This window comes from Marmota marmota, unplaced genomic scaffold (assembly GCF_001458135.2).
Source record: "Marmota marmota marmota unplaced genomic scaffold, marMar, whole genome shotgun sequence".
Taxonomy (NCBI): domain Eukaryota; kingdom Metazoa; phylum Chordata; class Mammalia; order Rodentia; family Sciuridae; genus Marmota; species Marmota marmota.
The window spans coordinates 34357-47180 of NW_026000351.1; the positions used below are offsets into that span (position 1 = coordinate 34357).

General features: G+C 37.2%; 1 protein-coding gene across 1 annotated transcript in view; it reads right to left on the bottom strand.

The window, feature by feature from the left end:
* LOC107133779 (ubiquitin-like modifier-activating enzyme 1) overlaps window positions 1–12824 on the bottom strand; it is an 18301-nt gene that overhangs the window by 2822 nt on the left and 2655 nt on the right. Inside the window, 15 exon segments of the mRNA XM_015475975.2 lie at window positions 1669–1858; window positions 1987–2061; window positions 2618–2813; window positions 3030–3094; window positions 4592–4788; window positions 4916–5081; window positions 6662–6817; window positions 7133–7213; window positions 7302–7406; window positions 7522–7698; window positions 7827–7973; window positions 8070–8167; window positions 11434–11566; window positions 11675–11765; window positions 11985–12091. Coding sequence (XP_015331461.1) covers window positions 1669–1858; window positions 1987–2061; window positions 2618–2813; window positions 3030–3094; window positions 4592–4788; window positions 4916–5081; window positions 6662–6817; window positions 7133–7213; window positions 7302–7406; window positions 7522–7698; window positions 7827–7973; window positions 8070–8167; window positions 11434–11566; window positions 11675–11765; window positions 11985–12091 — 1984 coding nt within the window.

Genomic DNA, 12824 nt, shown 5'->3' on the forward strand with positions numbered 1-12824 from the left:
GAAAAGTGTTTAGGAAGATAAGGATTTGAAAAGAAGAGATCACTGGCAAAACATTAAAGCTGTAGATATGAGAAAGAAAACAGGTCTAAAAAAGAATAAAATTGGTATTATGACTACCAAGAGATATTAACTCTGGAGACACTGAGGAACAGAGATGATGGTAATTTACAGCCGCTAACAGATGACAACCAAAGTAGTCATCAACAGATGAATAATAAGAAACATGTGGTACACAAAGAAATATTATTCAGCTTTAAAAAACAAAATTCTCACACATACTATAGCATAGATGAATATGTAAGGAGTTGTGAGTGTGGATACATATCCTTTTACATAAAACTGAGACTATTATGCTAAGTGAAATAAGCCAGACAAAAAGATAAATGCTGTATATAATTCTAATTATGTGCCCTTCCTAGAACAGTCAACAAAACTAAAAGTAGTAAGGTTTTCCAGAGACTATGGGGAAAAAATAATGGGCCGAAATTGCTAAAGGGCATACAATTTTATTTTTGCAAGATAAAAATGTTGCTGATATTAACAGAAAACTTAGAAACAGAAGAAAAATCTTCATATTAAGTATTACCACAGTTTCAGAAAGAAAAAAGGATATAGAGAGAAAGGTGAAACAGATCTTAAGAGAAGTGTTAAAGAGGTAAGTGAGGAGACATGCAGGATAAACATGACAGCTAAGAAAAAAAGTGCCTGAAAAGGAATTGCAAACAAATACAAAGGAAAAAAAGAGGAGGATATAGAATGAGAAGAAATTTTAGAGAAAGATAGGAGTGAGAAGAGATAAGGACATGTATGAAAGGGGAGATGAGAAAATATATGAGCGGAGGTAGCTGCAGAGACATACAGAAATATTCAGAGAAAGGTAGAGGGTTAGGTAGATAAAAGAGGAGGGAAGGAAAATGTATTAATTGGAGGACAGGTTCAAAGGAAGAAATTAATATTCAGAAAAGAAACAGAACAGAGGAGGAGATAACATGAGACAAGATGTGGGAAAAAAGGAGCAAAGAAGGAGATAAAGCTAAAGAATGAGAAAATTTGTTCAGGGCATCAAACCAAGATGAAAACGGACACAGAAATTGTTGCAGATTATAAAGGGATCTGAATGGAGGAAAATAAAGAGTAATAAGAGGTCACCAGTAGAAATATATTCTTTTGTCCACTAGATAAAAGGAAGACAGAAGCCAGGTATGGTGGCACATGCCTGTAATCAATCCAAGGGATTTGGGAAGCTAAGACAGGAAGTTTGGAAATTCAAGGCCAGAATCAGCAATTTAGTGACATCCTCAGCAACTTAACAAGACTTTGTGTCAAAATAAAAATAAAAAGGCCTGGGAATGTAACTCAGTGGTAAAGTGTCCCCGTGTTCAATCACCAGTATCCAAGCAAACAGACAAACAAAAAGGAAAAAAAAAACAATGTAACACAAACACACATAGAATATATGACTGAACAATTTTCCAGTACCTACAATACACAATGAGAAGAAAGGACTAATCCTTATTTCAAAATAGAAAGTTGAGGTCCACAGGATGTGCGCATAAATCTCTTGTATGGGGGAGTTTACAGAGCATGGCCAGTGGCTGACTAATGAGAAGCTTGGATGGACAGAGGACAGAGTGGTGAAAAAGCAAAAAAAAAGTGAAACACCCTTACCAACAGAGGAACTAGCACTCTGCAGCTCTTGGTCAGAAACATGGATTTTAATGCCAGATTTGGGAGTAAACTTGGGGACTGGAAGGGACAGCAGGAGTGAGGTCACTGCACCTCGGTCCTGAGATCCTGCCAGACCATATGTCTGGGCAAACAGGTTGGCAGCAGCCATCACATAGTCCAGATGGAGAGGCTGGGATAAGGCAAAGCATGGAAATGTAAGGATATCAGCTCACAAATAGTGACTCTCCACCCACTTCCCACCCATCCACCTGACCCAACTTCTACTTGATTCTAGGAGACCCCAGAGAGAAGACTTACATTGTTGACATCAAAGATAAGCGGATGAGGGCAGCGTTTGGGCCCCGACCAGAACAGTGCTCCGGAGCTTGTGAGCTAAGACAGAAAAGTTTTAGGGAAGTCTCTACTGCAAGAAGAGGGCACTCTGGCAATCTTTCCCTTGGCCTAGAAGCCTAGACAATCTCTAGAAATTGACTTTGAGGCAGAAATTTACGAACTTTTAAGATACAATACTAATAATAAATACAAATTAACCTTTACAAACTCCCATGAGATAGATAGGTCTTACTGCATTGATACAGATAGTATGATACAGAGGGAAACTAGGTAACGTGTTTAATGTTTAGTAGAGCTGTGACTTGAATAAACATTTTAACTCCAAAATTTCTTCCCTAGAATACCTACAGCCATCACTGGTAATCAGTAAGACTCCATTCACATCTTAGGCAAGGGGAAAAGAAACAAGTTTCTTTCTTAAGGAAAAGGATATGAGGCAAAAATATGTTTGCAGAAAGCTCTGAGCTAATTAATTACTGCCTTACAGTACTTGTGATATATAGCTTATCTGGAAGAAGCCATGTCAAAAGCTATAGTAGATTTTCATCCTAGGAAACAGATTTAGCAAAACAGATCCAAAAAACATGCAATTTACCTGACTGGGAGGGAAGCTGTGCAGCAACTGCTGGATATTGTCAGAATACTGATTGTGCCAGTGGCGGTAGGCCCAAGTCACACAGTCAGCCCAGATCTGTGGCCGCTGTAGCACTAGGCTGCGATGCACAGCCTCCAGGACCTCCAAAGGCTGGGTACCTGCTAGCCGCAGTGTTCTCTCCACAAACTTGGGGTCTCTAAATAATATGAAGCAGCAAATTACTAAAAGGTCCAGAAATAGGCTTAAGACAAACCTATTTTTCTCCAATTCTGACCCCATCCCACATCATATGAGGTTCAAGCACATATCAGTACATCACTGGGACTGAAGATTTCAATGGTGAGGAGAGAAGACAGGATTATCAGGGAGCAGAGCTAGCAGAAAGGAGTAAGAGAATATCTGAGCTACTTACATGAGGTACTGGTTGACATTTTCTGCTGGCTGTTTGAACAGGCCTTCAAACTCATCCCGGGCCCACTGCAGAGCAAACAAAATTACGTAAAGCAATGGTTGATAAATGGGTTTTTGTAGGTATTAGAAAGATCATAAATGAATACAAAAAGTAGAACATGGCTGCTCTGGGAGAAGACTAAATATGTCTCCCCAAAATGCCCCAATATCTCACTTCAAATAAAAAAATCACATCTAAAATAAAACAAGGATGATTTTTATACATTTCTGGAAACTGGGCAGAAAATAAGATTTGCTGTTGTTTATTTCTGCCTTCTGAGAACTATGAGGTCAATAAATATCCTCACTGATAAGGTGGCCAGGAGCACCTAGACACTAGAGATTCAGGTTTAAATTCTAGCTCTGCCACATACTATCTAGTTTTGTGACTTTAAGCACACAAGAAAATACCTCTATCACTGTCTCATTATTAAAATACATACTGCAACAGTAATATTTATCTTCTAAATTGCTATCATAAAAAATTTATTTAAAACATTTATAATACTGGTAAAGTGCACATTAAGTATCTAATGCCTTTACAAAATCTCTGTGGAAGATAATTATAATTTTAACAGGTAAAAAATCTGAAGCATAGAGACGTTAAATTTAAGGTTACATAATGAATATGTTTAAAAATCTTTTTGTGCATGCTGAATAAAACAGCTAATTCTGGTTCTTGGTCTCTGCCCAAGATCAGAAAAGGTTTTACATACATGCTTTACACTCATACACATACATACAAACACTATAAACATGTCCACATATACAAATGTACACATTGTGTACAGAGACAGTAATAAACATTAACACAAAGCCTGTAAACTCTGGCAAAGAAGATTAAGTGGGTTTTTTCCTTCACTTTTAATAAAATAAAACATCTCCTCAAATACTCTTAAGAATCACTGTAAGAACCTAATGGGTTATTTTATGGTTAAAAGGAAAACAGAGGATTAAGTTCTAGGTGCCAGTTCCCAGCATATTCATTTTGTCCAGCAACATGAAACATAATATTGTGTATATACCTGCTTTACACAAGAAAATACCTCTATCACTGTCATCCAAGTTTTGAAAGAAGTCATCATCATAAATGTGCTGTGTCAGGGCCCCATGCTGACAAACCATGTACCAAATACATTTGAAGTAATAGAAAATTAAATGTGTACCTAATATTAAAAGTTAAATTTTAAAAGGAGATACTACTAATAATGAATTAATTTTGGTGAACAAGAAAACAGTACTATTTACGCACAGAAACATTCTCATTTCAGGTATATGTTGAATTGTATTCTTTAAAATTTATTAATACAAAAATGAAGATTATAAGTTAAAATATATATTTATATACGTATTTACATATATATATTACATATGTAAAACTTAGGCTGCTGGGTGTGACAGAAGTAGTTTTGAACAAAACACATATTCCAATGGAATTTAAAGACTTGTTAATGACAAGGACTGATGACAAGAGGCTACCCAAGTCCCTGGGCCTTCTACCTCTCACTTCCCAAGGATGATTACCTGTAGGGTATGCTCAATGGCATTGGGGAAGTTCTTCAAGGTACAGATGGGAATGGACTTCTCAGGTGGGTCTTGGCTAGAGCTGTATGACTCTGTAAGGAAGGGAATAACCACCTGCACATTGCCCTTGGTGCCCAGTGTGCCTGATTCCAGCAATGGCTTACGGTAATATACACAGCGGCGGTCCATGTACAAGCCTTTGGGAAAATGAGTAGAATAATGGCATGAGAGATGGGAGAACATTAGGGCAATAAAAAGATAAGCACCTACCTAATGTACACACAACACAGCCCATTTTTTTTTTTTACCCGCCTCCAAACTCACGGGCATCCACATTGTCCAAGGCATTGGCCACACCATCCAAGTTTTGAAAGAAGTCATCATCATAAATGTGCTCTGTGTCAGGGCCCACACGGTTCTGATGGCTAATCACCCTAATGTTTGGATTTATTTGACGCACAGCTGCAGCAGCTGTGTCAGACTTTAATTTCTAGGCAGGAATAGGAAAACAGCTGTTTTCTATGCATTCATTCACAAATCTGTACAGAGCTATCCTGGAAAATGACTTATTTAATAGCAGATAGGGTATATAGGTTTTGAGATTAGCATGTCCTAATTTAGAATACATAATCTTTGAAAATGCCAAAATGGCCAGAGCTATGACAAATACAGTAGGGGTAAGGACAAAGAAATATAACTGACACAAATAAGTCAGTTTCACCTCCCCAACATAATTATTGTTTTTCAGCTAATGCTAACCAGTGTTGGATCAGATATACTGAAACAAAAGCAGGATGCTATTTAAAAACAAACATCTTTTAAAAGCCCCATTCAAGTTATGTTCCTCTTCTGAAAAATCTCCACTGGCCCTCATGTTTATCTGAGTTGTAGCTGTCTCCAACTGACCACTCTGTTCCTTAAATACCACAAACATATTAATTTCAACCTCAAGAGTTTTCCCCAGTTTATTTCCTCTACCTGGTGTTTCCCCCAGATATCATATTACTGCCTTACATATTTCAAGTTTTTGAAGAAGTCTGATATTCCTAGGAAGGCTTTTCTTCTTTTTTTGCAAAACACCCTCTATGACACTTCACAACAGCTTCTGTATTGTATATCTAACACTAATCATTTACTTTATGTTTATCATGACAGCTGTTAGTCTTAAAAAAATCTTAAAAATTTTCTGTTTTGTAGGTTTAAAGCTATAGTTTTCACACTAGATATTCCTCAAAATTTTAAAATACTAGTCCACTTAAAATGAAATATGCCTATTACATTTAAACTTTTTATAAAAGAAAATTTATCAATACAAAACATTGATGACATTGTGTTCATATTTTTGCCAATCCCTTTTTAAAAATTATACAATCTCTTAAAGCTACATTCTCACTTCCACTATATTAAATATATCTTACAATTTGCTTAAAGAATAATGAATATTTGGTATCACTGAAAAGTATTGACATTTTAACTAGTTCAGGTACAAAATCAAATCTAATTAATGTTCACAGTAACTACCTAATAAACAATTTTTGAATCATAATTCATTGGTCTTTGAAAATATTGTTTCAGTGAATTAGGGTAAGCTTCCTAAAACAGAGCATAAATTTTCACTTTGATAAGAATGAAAACAGAAAAATAATATCTCAGAATTATTATTACTGAATTTTTTTGGATTAAATGAGTACTATAGGTCTCCAGAAGATATTAGAATATACTTTGAGAACTTCTCATTTACGCTGCATCTTCCCAGTAGAGAATGAAAACTTTTGTTCCTTTATATATTCCAAAAAAACTGGGAATACAAGGTGAATTAGAGGAAAGACAAAGACTCTGTGCATGCAAATTTAACAATGAACTTTACAGACAACTTCCCAGATAATGACCATATAGTATTATCAAGTTTCAAAGTCTCACATTTGCAGTGACTAAAAATCAAACAAAACAAAGGTGGGTGAGGAGCTAAAAAATGACAAATGAAAAGAATATGAGGCAAAAACATCCCAGCTATTAAAATAAGAAATATAAAAAAAGATATGGAAAGAAATCTATCCCTCCCACACTCACCGTGACATCCCATGGGCGGAAGAGAAATTGTCGGTTTACATTAGACTTTTCAATGGTGTCCATGTCTGTAACTATTATTTCACCATCTTCCCCACAGCCTAGACCAATCATAGCAAAGGTCTTGAGCAGCTCACAGCCAATGGCACCTGCACCCACCTAGTAAGTAGAAAAGAGAATATGGTTAAAGCAAAGGTAGCACAAGGCTACTCCCAACTTCCTCTAGAGATGCTAATAGATAAGTGGTCCTAGTACTACATGAAGCTGCAGAACCATAAAACCTAGGGTCACCTAAAGAGGAAGGCACAAGAGAAACGGAGATATATTCCCTCAATACATACAGAAAATGGAAAAGGGGATGTGATCAGTCTCTAAGAACCAAATATCTTCCCCTTCAGAAATGGAAATAGTTACTAAAAGGGTGATCCAAGTCCAGAGAAGATGAAAGCATAAGTGCCCAACAGTTTTATTCACCAGAAAATACTTCTGCTTGCCCAGTTTCTCTTGTAGGTCTGAGCCAAACACAGCCACTTGCCCATCATAACGATTTTGGCGCTGAATCAAGTGAGAAAAAGTCAAGTTAGAGGACAGCTTCTCTATAGATGCTCCCTATGTTGCTTTGCCATGGATCCCTCTTAAATACCGGGAGGCTTTTGTCTTCCATGAAGGTCACTCTGTTTTCAGGGAGACACTCAAGAGCATCGAAGTACAGCCACTGCCTAATGGGCATAAACTTCCCAGAACAGGCCTGGGGAGAGATTATTGGTGGTTAAACAAGGACTGATAAAGCCAGAGAGCCAGTGGGGTCAGGAAGGCACATGAACCACAGTAAGCCATGCATGTTCTTCCCCACCCATGTTGACCTTCATGACCTCTTGGGCAGCCAATCCCCCAATAAATGCATTTATGGGTGCCAGATTCCCAGCAGCCACATATGCCAACTTCCGGATGAGGTCTTCATCAAGATTGTCCTGCTGGACTGCAGGCAGGGCTTGAGCATTCACAATTTGTGCTAAGGTCACAAGTTTTGCTGCATCCTCCTAGTGAGCCGAAAGGAACCAAGAGAGGACTCATCAGACTACTGTAGGAGTAGGAAGGGAGAACAGACAGATGAACAGAATGATGGAGATTCAAGTAAAGAACTCCAGTGCTTTGCTTATTCATTTACCTCATTGTGGGGTCGAGGAGGTCGGCTATATTGTGCACAGAACTGATGTAGGGCCTGGAAGCCAATGTGCAGCTGAGCAGGACGAGAACACTTAGCAAAGTCTGTTATCACAAAGTCTGGCTCTGCCAGTGAGGCTAACAAGGATTTCTGTATAAAGTGGAATATTAAGACCACAGATATGAAAAACCTAGAAGTGCCAAAAATTTCAGTCAACTCTCCCATCCCTGAACCCACCATACTCACAAAACTAATTTTCTTAGACACTTTGATTTGATGGACAATGCCTCCACGGATATAGTCAGAGAAGCTGGAAGTATCACAGATACTAAAGGTATAGGGACCTAGAAGATTAAAGAAAAACAAACAATTAACAACAACTACAACAACAACAAAAAAGACCAGAATGGAATTTGTAATCTATTTAGTGTTCCTCTACTACCATGAGCACCATCAAAATGAAAATTTAAAGTCATACCATCATAATTTGGACATGGACATCTTTGACCCAAGGTCTAATCAGACATCATCAGATCTACTGTAACATTCACGGGAACCAAGTCTAAGTGCTACCCTAGAGAACCTGACAACATTATGTATTTAAGCTTCTTCCCTCTCATTTCAACATTGCGGGAACCTCTATTTTTGTGGCCAGGTCAAAGGAGAAAAAAAGGAAAATCCTGGAATAAGCTCTTTCCACTAAAAACTCATAAGAGTTCTGGGATTGTCTAACCTTAGACCATAACTCAGTTAGAATCCTCAGTCATGCTAACAGAAATCAGACACATCTCTTCTTCCCCTCAATTCCTGTCTTAGAGACACACTTCCTGCCAACTTCTGGGAGTAAATGTTCAAACCCCAGAAATCTGTTTCTATTTAGTCCATAAGCTAGCTCAGCCCATTCCCCAGTCTCCCCTCTAATCCCAAGGCTTAGATCAGACCTAAAGCACATACACTGTTTATTTCCAAATTCAGGCCAGACAACAAGGTTGTGCTGGGTCTTTTGAGTCTACTTTTTTTTTTCCCCCTTTCAAAAACAACAACAACAACAACAACAAAAAAAAAACACAGAAAGGGCTAACTCAGGAGTTCCACTTCTGGCTACATCTACCAATGTTAAAAGCAGTTTTCAGATATAGAACAATAGACAATACAAAATTATAAATTCTGAGATGACAAACAAATGAAATGAATTCTATGAATACTCCTGCTTATTGCTGAGGCATAGGAAGGAAGGAAGAAACAAAGTTAAGCCCAGCTGATTCTGTAAGTTGAGACAGATCTGAAAGTTCAGAAGCCATGACAGCCAGAAATCAGACCATAGTACTGAAAAAAAGCTAGAGGGAATGAGCCTTTGATATTCACTGAGGGTCTTCAGTATTTGACAGATGAATGCAAAGAAACTATGCACTGCCAACAAAAGAACCACCAAACAACAACAACAACAACAAAAATACAGTCATCCATTGATATCAGTATCTATAGGATACCATGGAAACTTTTTCACAAATGTTGAAGTCTCTGAAAAAAATGACAAATATTGCACCTAACCTATACATGTTCTACCCACTCTCTCTAGATAACTCTTAATAAATAACATAACAAAAATACTATACAGTATTGTTTGAAGAAAATAAGCAAAAAAAAAAAAAAAGTCTATACTGACTCGGCACAGGTGAGACATTTTTTCTTTCAAACATTTTGAATCCACAGTTAGTTGAATACTAACCTATGAAAAGAGGGTTGATTATACATTTTAAAAAACAAAAAACTCAAGTTCTTAGTTTTCATGTGATTAATAGTTCTAAGTCCACACAGAAAAGACTTTCTAACCCATGGGTATCAACTGCCTGTTTCACTTAATACATGCAATGTCAGATGGAATTACATCAAGTCTAGACTAAATATACAAAAGTTTTAAGGAGAACCAATTTTAAATAATCTCTACAAAAAAACTTAAAAAAAATTGGGGGAGGTGGGTACCAGGGATTGAACTTGGGTGCACAACAACTAAGTCATATTCCCAGCCCTAATTTGTATTTTATTAGAGACAGGGTCTCACGGAGTTGGTTAGCGCCTCTTTACTGCTGAGGCTGACTGTGCACTTGCAATCCTCCTGTCTTAACTTCCCGAGCTGCTGGGATTACAGGCATTGGCCACCACACACTGCCTCAAAAATATTTTTGAGCACCAAAAACATTGCCATTCACAATAATATTGCATATATCTGATATAATCTAACATGTATGTTGGTTTATTAAGTTTTATGGATCCATTAGTTTCCATCAAATTTGTAAATCTGGGGGCCATTATTTCTTCAAAAGTTTTCTGGTATAACATCCTTGCTAGGATCATTCTATTCTGAGCCACCCATGTTCTTACTACAGTAGCATAATTTATTCTCTTTTGGGGGGGGGTATGTTTTAAGACTCTTAACATGATCATGATTTTCTATAGATTCTTGAATTTATAGAATATACTTAAAAGGAACTGCTATATTGACTACTTATTCTATATGCTAAGAGGAATTAATAGATTCAGACCCTTAGAAGATTAAATTTGATATAATAAAATCCAAAATGCAAAAAAAAAAAAAAAAAAGGGAAAAAGAAAAAGGGAAACAAACCAAGAACAACTGTCACTAAGTGGTGTGGAGTATCAATAGAGTGGCTTAGACTTATATACAAGGTGATTAATATCCTACAAAGAATGTTTGCATAGAAGTATAGGTAAGAAAATAGTATTTTTGAAAAAAAAAATAACCAATAATTTTATATAATTAAATAAAAAGACTCAAGTACATCATTAAATTACAATGTTAAAGGAAAAAAATAAGAATGATAGTGCAACTTTTCCTGTTTGTTTTCTGATAGTGGGGATTGAACCCAAAGGTGCTTTAACATTGAACTAAATTCCAAGTCCTTTTTATTCTTTGAGACACTGTTTGACTATGTTGCTAAAGCTGGCCTCAAAGTATAAAGAGTATCTCAAGAAAAAAAGGAAGTATAAAATATACACATTTGAGTCTATCAAAAAGAAAAAAATACTGGAAATTGCACAATGTGGGTAAAAATGCTTTCTTGTAAATTCTATCAATCACGTTCAAAAGTAATTACTAAAGTAAAAATAATGTTTTGAGAAATTTGGAATACAGGTAAAAGCAAAATTAATAATAGTAGACAATGAAAAATAAAATTGTAATATTTTGTTGTAGGGTCTTCTACATATGAAGCAATAAAATATAACTTAGAGATTATACTAAGTACATACTACGGATACACAAATTTTAATTGGTACATGCTTTAATACCAGCGGCTCATGATGTTGGAGCAAAAGGATCCCAAGTTCAAGATCAGCCTCAATGCTTTAGCAAGGCCCAAAGCAACTTAATGTCTCAAAATAAACAATATAGAGGGCTGGGAAGGTGTTCAGTGGTTATGGTCAGATCTCACTGACACATCTTACTAAGTCCCAGCCCAGATTTCACAGACACTTCTCTTGTCCCTAGGTTCAATTTAGATATGTGTCCCTTCTGGGATAGCTCATACAGGTCAATTTTCTCTCTCCTCTGAGAAAACATTTCTCACTCTCCCAGTAGACCCTGACATACCCAAGACTTTGATCTCTATGGGGTGGATGTCATTGAGTTCATTCATGCCCTGTACTTCTGTGAAAGAGACAAAGTCGCCACTCTCAAATCCATGACGGGCCTCATCCAGGCAGGTAACAACTCCAGGGCTATCCTAGTTTGAAAAGAAACCAATTTTAGAGGCAAGGTCAAGGTGCCAGTAGATAGGAAGACTACCCTTTTTTACCTGTCTACCAGAATCCCCAGGGGCTAACCTCCTTACCTTGGTAACCATGGAAACCATAGCACTGAGTGGTTGTTCCCCATTGGAATCTATAAGAATCATTTCCTCTCCAAAGTCACAGAAAAGTTGCCTACAGAGAGAGATGACAAGACTTGGACCTGAGACCATGACAGAGGCACTCCACAGTCCAGTACATGTAAAGCAAACTCAGTCCATCTATAGTGGGATTCAGGACAATGCTCATAGAAGAGTGAACACACAGAATCGAAAAGCTGATTGGCTCAGGGTAACAGGGTAGTAGAGCCTTTTGTTCTGGCAAGGATTCGGGAAGGAAGGGGCAGGTACTCACCCAAACAGTCCTCGAGTGTCTGCCACCACCAGCTTGATTCCACGGCTGTGACAGACCTCACCCACCTGCAACTGGTACTCCAAAGAAGTGTTGGTAAGGACCACCACCTGTATTTAAGAGCAAAAGGTTTAGGCAAGGGCCTGTGACTAAGGCAGACTAAGAGAATAAAAGGGAAAGCCCGAGGGTTAGAGGGAAAAGAATCAATATCCAGGCTTTTTTGCTGGTTTAGCCCATTTCTACAACAAATATCAATGTAAGTCAGACTCAGAAGGGAGTCTCAGTTTAACAAAGAGGTACTAAAAGGACAAGACTAAGGACAAGCAGATTCATTTATCTGACAAATTTAGATTACAATCTATCTATAATCCTGCTGTACCCTAAGAAAAAATGCAAGTCAACCCTTGTTCCAGTCAATGTCTGGATTAATTCCCATACCTAAATGTTCCAATTCTCAAGAAAATGACTGTATGGCTATAAATTATGGAACTTCTGTCTGAATTCCCTTCCCTATTCACCAAAATAAGTTTACATTTCTATTTCAAGAATTTTAATATCATAGTCCTCAGGGCAACATAAAAGCATCCAAAGCTCCTCTTATTTAATAAACATCTCTATAACACTAACTACCTACTACTATTTTAAGATTGACCCTAAAAAAAAAAAAATTCTGTTAACAATACACATTGCTTTTGTTCTTACTCTACAGAAAGAAAAAACTAACAGAAAAGAAGCTTGTTCATGGTTACACAAACAAAAGAGTTCCAGACTTAACATGAGAGCAGTTTAGCTCCAGAGTTGTGTTTGAAAACCACTACACCACAAATGTATGGCTTCCTAGAA